This window comes from Pyxicephalus adspersus, chromosome 6 (assembly GCF_032062135.1).
Source record: "Pyxicephalus adspersus chromosome 6, UCB_Pads_2.0, whole genome shotgun sequence".
Taxonomy (NCBI): domain Eukaryota; kingdom Metazoa; phylum Chordata; class Amphibia; order Anura; family Pyxicephalidae; genus Pyxicephalus; species Pyxicephalus adspersus.
Window position 1 is genome coordinate 94,693,629 of NC_092863.1, and position 9,316 is coordinate 94,702,944.

The following is a 9,316-nucleotide window of genomic DNA, read 5'->3' on the forward strand; positions in this document are numbered from 1 at the left end:
CCCCCCCCCCCCCCCCTTGTTGCTTTGACAACTCAAATTTTTTGAATTCTTTTTATTTTCTATCTTTGTGACAAGGGGTAGCAGGACACAGGGTCTGAACGTTCATAACGTGACCTTTGCAGAACTTGTGGTGCAGCTTATTATAGCCCCTCATACAAAATTCATAACATTGGAAGTAATAAAATACTCCATTAGAGCTCACTGGTTACAGTTAAATAACAAAATCCATGGTGATGAATTAATATGTCTTTACTTCTTGTTCAGCCTTTAGATATTTATGATTTAATTTATTAGTCATTAAAAGTTATTAAGTTATAAAAGGCACCCTGTCAAGTTATTTTACAGGTGGACTGATTAATGTAGCATTTTTACACCAGAATCTATATACAGTGAAGGGTTCTGTATAATAAATATAATGGGTTACCTGTGAACAGAGGAAAAAAGAGGAACTAAACTGTAAAACGCCCAAAACAAAAAAAAAAAACCACTTACCTTCAATCCCACATCAGTGTGGAGGTTTCTTCCATCGGGTCCTGCGTCGCCCCGGCATCTGTCTCCAAACTGGGGGGCCGCCATCTTCTCTTCTTCTGGGTTTTTCTTACTACAACACCCAACGCAGGTGTGAGATCGAGTGACGTAGGTTGGAAAAAAACTTGCCGATCTCACACGTGCATTTTTTTTCTTTTTCACAAAAAGGCCCCTTTTGCGCATGCCCAAGATGCTCGGGCATGCTCAGAAGGTGCAGCCAAGAGTCTATCAGGATGCAAGACGTAGGTATCCTAGCAGTCTTTGCACTCCAATTCATTCTCGATCACCTAGTTGATCAAGAATTAGGGGCCTTTGCTGCACCCTTGGTATTGCACTTAAAAAACAAACACAATTTTTATTTAACATAAAAGGGTTGTCTACCCTTTCCATGTAAAGTGAAGTTTCTGAGTTTAGGTACGCCTTAAGTGATGAAAGTGGTTTTTATACAAATGTCTTCATTCTATCGCATTAATAAATCATTATATCACCAGTGCCAGTTCTTCAATCATTTCTCTAATCCAATCCCGGGGTAGGCAAAGTCTGTGTGTGGTTTATCCCAGCAGCATTTGGTACATTTGATATCAACTTTGAGTGAACTGACCTTTCCAAGTACACGTAAATCACATGCACACATGTAAGTGTAAACCATGTCATACGCACTTGTGCTGCATTCTCTTCCAAAATGCACCCTACTAGCACACGTGTTTTGCAGCTCACAGTAACTGGTGAATTTTGGTTTGCTGTGTCAGGAAAAAAATTATCTGCAGCCCTTTTGTTGTGCTGGCATTTGTTAGGCATCCCAATGAAAGAAATGAGCCTTAAAGTTGACTTATCACCAATATTTTTAACTTTATATAAAAAAGGTAGACAACTCTTTTATGTAAAGGAAAAAATCCTCTCCATTTACAGCAGCCTACGTCACCCCATATTGCACGCCCGAGCAGTGCAAGATACAGTGACATAGCCAAAAGAAAGAAAAAGACGGAGGAAGATGACGGCGTTTCCTCTGTGCCGCGACAAAGGCATATTCCAGGACGGCGAGGGACCCAAGTGAGGATCGCTCCGTAAAAATTGAGGACTCTGTGGAAGCAAAGGTGATTGTGAGGTTTTTTTTTTTGGTTTAGTTCCACTTTATAATATGACACAACTCACAATTGTGCACAATTAGATTTGAACCCAGCCTAATATCCATGAAATACATAACGGAAAGAGGTAACTGCGTTTCAGGTGCATCTGTCCAATTCTGGAGAGTTTGAGCATTCTAAACAGTCTCCTTTTTTTTTGTTTTTGTCACCTTTTTATATTGTCACCAGTTTTTGTCACCTTTTTATATTCTTTGATATGACAGGAATGCTTTTTCCTGCAACCACTTATTGTTTATCTGCAATCCAGCATTGGCTTGCGTTGCATTTCTCTAGGTAGCTTTCCTGATGGTAACAACAGTGGGTGGCTAATTTGCATTGAAATGTTTACTCCTAATGCTTATGCAACAGAGTGTTGTCACTCTAGGACAGTACCTAAAATAACATAATAATAGCAGAATTAGCACGTTTCTTACAGCTACAGTTTTAAAAATACTAATTCCATTTCACAAATAATTTTTAATATTTAATATGATATTTAATATTTTTAATATATTCTAATATGATTTTAGAAGATTTGGTTGAGTCGGTTTCTTTATATTATATCCTATGATGGATTTAGAAATGTAATGTTTAACCTGTTTTTTTTTTCTTAACAGATCCCCTTTTATTAAAAGCATCTGTAACACTACAAAGTTTAAAGGATGCGTGTTCCAAAGAGACACAGAACTGTAATGGATTGCCTTGTTTGCGCCTTTATAGTCAGGTAACATTATCGCAGCTCATTCTACAGAAAAATCATCAATTATGGAGTCTCTATGACTGACCTGTTTTATTTCACTAGATTCTCCTGGATTGTAAGCTCTTCGGGGCAGGGTCCTTTCTTTCTCCTGACTCACTGTATATCTGTCTGTCATTTGCAACCCCTATTTAATGTACAGCGCTGTGTAATATGTTGGGGCTATATAAATCATATTTATTGATAATCATAATAATATTAATATTATTATTATTAATAATGATTTTAACTTAACCCAATATAGCATAACTGTTCTTCTGCAGGCCATATTAGACATTACTTGCTATGAAGAGAATCGGCTGGTGGACGAAGAGTTTGCAAATGGTGACTCCTTGCAGAAAGTCAGAGAACTTATTCAGATTATTACAGAGCCAGAGAGTTTAGCCGAAGAGAACAATGCTTCCAAACAGGTGACTGCAATTTTTTATTCTGTGCCTTTTATGTTCCTAACAAACCCAGTAAGAGGGGAACATTGTGAAGAATTTTCATTTCAGCCGGCTACATAATGTGGAAGAGATAAAGGGTACTGCTACTTCATCTTTATTACAGTCCTATTAAAGAATTTAATAGGAATGCATTGAAGTATCTGTGTTCCATTTTCAGCTTTAAAAAGCTGAAGTCATGCTCAAGATCTGACCCCACTACATGTGAGCTATAAACTTTATTTGCCAGAAATGCATTACCCCACTCCATCCTTACATTTTGCTAATGAGGACTGACTTTATTTATAGGTGAACCCTGACAACTGTCATTGACCACTAACACTTCAGAGACTGGTAAAGACCTTCTTAGGTTAAATGTCCATGGGCGTTTGTTTCCTTCATTTGATGTGTGTTTAGATTGCACTTATACAGTTCATCAAAATTCCAATGAGCAGTGCTCATGTCTCATGTTTTTTTTTCCCCCAGCGTTTTCTCCTTGACTTGGATGTTAAGGAATGCCTCCACTGGAGGCGAGGAGCCTTGCTCTACATGTACTGCCATACAGTGGGTGAAAGAGAGAACTGGAACCTAAGTGACCAAAGAATTTTTCACCAGGTAAATGCAGCCATCTTGAGATTCTTTGTGACTTGCCACACAATAAGAACAATCCTCAGGCTTAGTGCTGCAAATTTTGTGATTTGCCTGCAATACATTTCAGTGCATGCTATAAAAATGACTGATAGAAATGATCATGTGGATTCAGTACTTGATTGGCCTTCAGATAACTATTACTGAATTTGAAATGGGACAAGACTGTGGTGGTGACTTTTATATGGCCAATTAATTGCTATACCTAATGAACATCTACCAGTGGACCATTAATGGTCCCTAAGTGCATATATTCTTGGATATTAAATCCCAGGATATTAACAATAATCGTATGTATGTATGTTCCACCATCCCTCGAGACATTGCATAGAGAAATGCATAGAAACATTTCAACCAAACTTGCCATACATATGACGGAGACTCATGTGAGTGCACCAGTCATCTTTGTACAGTGCTGTGCTATATGTCAGAGCTTTATTTGGATGTATGTATGTGTGTATATCATCACTAGGAAATGCATGGAGGTATTTCAACCAAACTTGCTATGTTCCACCATCACTCGGAAACGCATTGAGACATTTAGACCAAAATTAATAGACATATGACTCAGACTCATGTGAGTGCATCTTTGTACAGCGCTGTGGTATGTGTCAGAGGTATATTTGCATGTATGTGTGTATGTATTGCTCAGTGGCAGTGTGCCTTTTGCTTATATTTTTACATACTTTTTTTTTTTTTTTCTCTTTTTTTTTTTTTTCTGTCCTGTAATAATCGAGAAAATGAAAGGCAATCGGCCGAGTTCAATCAAAGGCAAAAAAATTAAAAAACACTGTAGACCAGAAAATCACTATAGCTTTATTTGATTCCTTTTCCTGTATAATACAAGACTGCAGTAAATAAATACTCGGGCAATGCCGGGTTATCAGCTTGTGTGTCTGTATGTGTAATTATTAATAATTATATAGCACCATCATCTTCCATGGCCTTGTACAACAGGCAATACATAGCAGAGACATAGGAAGATGCAGATAAGCCCAGATGAACAGCTAACTTGGTAAATTGTGTGTCGAGGTGGAAGAAGATGAATACACACAGCAAGACTGATACCACTAATTCACTATTCTTTGTTTATAAATGTGTCATCTTTCAATTCAGCTGAAATGAACCCCTATTTACGTTTCTTTCATTTCATGTGCAGCTCAGTGAATTTTGACAGATGGACAGCAGTAAGGACCTGCCTGATCACACATTTGCATAGTAGGGACTTTAGATCCACTTAAAATTGAAGTTTGCTACAGCCAGTCATTTAGGGTTATGGGTAGTTTATTGTGTAGGCTTCCTAAAGTGTATTACAAAATTGGTTTACCCAGCAAAATTCTTTGGACCCCACAAATGCATAATTCACTCCGACTCTGTATACAGAGGATAAAGTCGGTATACAGAATCTGTGTAGATGAGTTATTAAAGCTGATGTTTAAATCACATGTGTATTTGGTTTTCTGGGTTCCTCATTAACTTAACATTATTTTTTCTAAATAAAAACTTTCTATTTATATTACATGTGATGTCATCTCTGTGTCTCTCTATATTTTAATTAAAATGTAATATATTGTTTTTTTTTTTCAGTGTCTTAGGGATGGTGTTTACTATCTACTAAAAATGCTAAAGACAAGAAGCCCCATACAACTGAATGATGAGGTTTCATTTCAAGACTTAAACACAGCCACTTTGTTAGCTAAAGGTACACTAAACTAAACTTTCGAACAAAACTTCATTTACCTTTTCCCCCTCCTCCCTGTTTGGAGAATCTGTAACCCTGTATGAGCCTGGGAGACACATCACATGCTATCATTCTAATGCCCTATAGAAATATATGGGGCTGAACTGTGCTCATGAGTAATAAAACGGTGAAGTTGTTTTTTGTTTTTTTATTTAACCTTGTATAATGTATTTTAGGGTTGACCCAACCTGCCAATATTCTCTGCTAGGAAGCAGCCCTTCCTAAACTCTTCTCTGTAGAGAAAAAGTGAGGACAAGGAAAACATTATGGGGTTTGGATATTTCATTAAACCCTTCACTCACCTACAATGCCATCCAGTGATAGCAAAAAAATACTAAACGCAACTAATGTTCAACACATTTTGGGTATCACACCACACCTATTATTTTTGGGCCATTATTTGGGGTATTTCTGAACTGATGAGCCTTAAGGGTTAAGAGTGTATGATAGACAATCATGATCATCATGGCAATCACAGGCAAATTAAAAGCATTGTATTATTTTAATATTTTGTATTGATTTGTTTAAAACTGTCTCGTCCTTCAATTATTTTTTAATGAAAAAAAATAGTTTTATGTGCTAGTAGTTTTTTGGATGATACATCTTTGTGTGCTCCTGTTGTGTTCTCCATGATATAAAATAAACTCATAATACAGCAGAACTCTAACTGAGGAATTACCCCAGAGGTATAGCAAAACATTAGATGGTTTTTCTCCCCAGCAGGGACTGATATAAGTTTTGGGCTGCTGGTAAAAGCAAATTGATTTTTGTATTTTTTTTTTCTTATTTTTCTCCCTTTGCATTCTATATGCTTTCTGTAAACTCATGTGACATCTCCCTGATATTATCTGTGCGTTACTCCCCACTTAGGTATCTTCAGTGACGTCCATGTCCTGGCTTTGATGTACTGTGGAGAGATGTGTTTCTGGGCCCTCAGCTACTGCTCAGACGTTCCTCCTGGATCTGATTCTGAGACGCACAGCAAAATTCTGAACTTTAAAGAAGTTGGGGAGAAAGTTTTGGACACTTATGTTAGCGTTTGTGAAGGTCCTCTAAGTGGACAAGGCTGGAGCACCGATAATGCCAAGAAGATTCTGGAGTTCCTAAAAACAAGATGAGGATTATCCATTGTGCCTGTGATTTCAGTTTTTTATTTAATGTATGTCCTTGCATTTTCCGGAATAAAGAAAAACTCAAGGCAGAAATAGAAATTCTTGTTATTGTGAACTTTTACTGAGCGAGTCACCGATATCAGCTGTTGTCATTACCTGAGATTTGTGTTATAGTAAACTTGTCATTTACTCATTGGAGGCTTATTCCCTGGTTTACTTGATAGTCCACAACCTTTGTTGTAGATACTTTCCCAATGCTTTTTCACTCCCAGTTGGAATCTTTCAAAATACCTGGTACTGGCTTTTCACCATGGCATTTTACCTTGGTAGGCAAATGGGGCAATGAGGGAATAAAGGGAAAAATTAGTAACTAAGGAGGTAGACTGCGAGAGAACCCTGTACTTTTTCCTTAATAGGGAAGTGACAAAAACGTGGATCGGTGGTTAGCACTTTGGGCTTTGCAGCACTAGGTGCTTCCTAATGACCAGCACACTAATATACTGTGAGATGTGGATAGGGCAGCACAGTGGTTAGCACTGCAGCCTTTGCAAGTCCCAGGTTCAAATCTCAGCCAGGACACTCTGCATGAAGTTTGCAGGTTCTCCCTGTATTTCCGTGGGATTTTCTCCAGGTTCTCCAGTTTTCTCCCACATTCCAAAAACATGCAGTTAGGTTAGTTGGCTTCCCAACTAATGTATGAATGACATTAGACTGAGGTAGGGACATTAGATTGTGAGCTACTGACATGACTTTGTACAGCGCTGCATAATATGTTGCTGGTATATAAATACTGTGTAAAAATAATAAACATTTAATAGGCTGGAGTTTGTCAAAAGTCATGTTAGCATCACCCATACCACCCAGAAACATCAGACACCCTTCCAGATCCTCCACTATGAAAGATATAATACAAATGGGTCGTACTGCCAAAATTGGCCCGAATGATTACAAACGTATGATGGTGAATGATTTGGGTGTATTACTAAGCATAAACCTCTATACTTACATCCATTCACTCCCTTGAAAATCGATATTGGCTGGGTGAGATGATCAAGGCCTAATCTTGTGATAATGAAATCTCGGATTCCATGTATCCTTCAGATTCCATTTATATTAGTATTGATTTGGCACATCAGATAGCCCTGACCCTGCAATGCACCCCAGACTGGACTGTGCTACAATTTAAAAAAAAAAATTTCATGAAAAACAGTGGATCACTTTTGGTACAGAAATCTAGACCTCAGTGTAACGCTCAGGTGGTTAAGAAAAATATTGTGCCATACAAAAGCCTGTCTTTCTCTCTCTCCTCTGAATTCTCTCCTGGGAACACTACGCATGTATGACCGGGCCCCTAGCAATATAACATTGACCAATGACAATGTTCAGACAGCACCATTCACTATGCCTCTGGAGGACCAGTGTCTGAAGGCAAAGGGCTCCTGAGTAGGCATCAAAGTGTTTATTTAACATAGAAATGAATGGAGAAGTTCACACAGACATTGGAGTCTGGAGTCTGAATGGCTGCTCATTTAAAAACAATTGGCTGTGGCTTTTTAGGTCCATAACTGGCAGCTAGTATCATTACTTAAGTCAACATGCTTGCACCAAAATTGTGGTTCATTTCTTAATTTGTCACTCAAAAAACCATTTTTGTAACTTCGCCGAGGAAGGAATTAAACTACTTTCCTGGGCATTCGGAAGGCCAATAAAAAAGAAAAACAACCAAATGCCATAGATGCCAAAGGAAGGACTGAAATGTTTCCCGAAAAATGAATTTTTCTTTCTCTCTGAACTTCTGTCTGCACATAGCCAAGGGCACTATTGTGAAAACTATTACATTTTAAAATTGTATGAAGTCAATACATGCAATGACATGCTTTTATTTATGACTTTGTAATATGCAAGCTAAGCTTTTTAGCAAAAATGTCATTGATAGTGATTGTTGGGAACTAGAAAACTTCTAGGTGTGCTCACAATGGTCACCTTTTCTTCGCATGGTTTCATTTTTTTTACTTGGACATGCAACAATGTTATGGTTTAAGCCTTTGCCTATAACTATCATTTTTCTGGGCAGCTTAATCAGCATGTGCATTTAGAAAAACAATGCATGTGATCCAAAAGGAGGAATCCAATTACTGCTATAGAGTTAACATACATTTTTTGTAAGTTTGGTCTTTTGGCAAAATAAACAGTTTTTCGTCACCAGTGACTATACATTACAGCCTGCTTTTGTAGTACAGGTAAATGTTACATAAGTGTTGGTGGCAGAGGGCTAAAGGTGCGTACACACTTCCAATTTTTATCGTTCCAATCGAACGACGAACGATCGATTGGGCAAAAAATCGTTCGTAAAAAAGTAACCAGGTGGGAGATGGGGAGACATAGCCTGCTGTAATAGGGAAAGAAAAACAATAATGAACACACTGTACATGCCTGAGATCGGCATCTCTTTCCCCTCAGTGTAGGCAAATACCCCTTCTGCGTATGCCCAAATTGTGCAGAAGGAGCAGCCAGGAGCCTCGTGGGATGTGTGATGTAGATGTCCCGGAGGCTCTGCACTCCCATTCTGTCTTCAAATCACTGCAGTGATCAAGGCAGAATGGGACGGGTGTTTCATTTAAATTCTTTGTTTTAATCATTAAAAAAGTTTAATGATCAAAAAAGTCTAAAATGTTTATACTGCACTAAATCACCAAAAAAAAAAAAAAAAATGAAAACAAGTAAACCTCGTCTGTTAACATTCACCTCCCATATCCTATCAGGTAGGATACCCACAGTATATATGAGCCTTTGCTGATAGATTTTTGGTGTGTAGCATTGTGAGATGTGCAGCCAGGAATAGAGGGTGTTTGGCAGCATTGTTATATGGAGGAAAGGAATAACGGACCTGGGAGAAGATATAAGTAAGGCCTCGTACACACGTCAAATCATTCTCTTCCGATAATCGCCTCAGGGCTGATATTTGACAAAAATGTGGCATGTAT

The 9,316-nt window shown here is 38.1% G+C and overlaps 1 protein-coding gene across 2 annotated transcripts in view; it reads left to right on the forward strand.

The window, feature by feature from the left end:
* Nucleotides 1-6,431, forward strand: part of RIMOC1 (RAB7A interacting MON1-CCZ1 complex subunit 1) — a 6,857-nt gene extending 426 nt beyond the window's left edge. Inside the window, exons 2-6 of one of the 2 annotated variants that reach the window (XM_072416648.1) lie at nt 2,270-2,376; nt 2,673-2,819; nt 3,318-3,446; nt 5,067-5,181; nt 6,091-6,431. In XM_072416648.1, coding sequence (XP_072272749.1) covers nt 2,270-2,376; nt 2,673-2,819; nt 3,318-3,446; nt 5,067-5,181; nt 6,091-6,338 — 746 coding nt within the window. In that variant the 3' untranslated portion in view covers nt 6,339-6,431. The remainder of the gene's footprint in view (nt 1-2,269; nt 2,377-2,672; nt 2,820-3,317; nt 3,447-5,066; nt 5,182-6,090) is intronic. The other variant, XM_072416649.1, reaches the window with a different exon arrangement.
* Nucleotides 6,432-9,316: the final 2,885 nt, after the last annotated feature.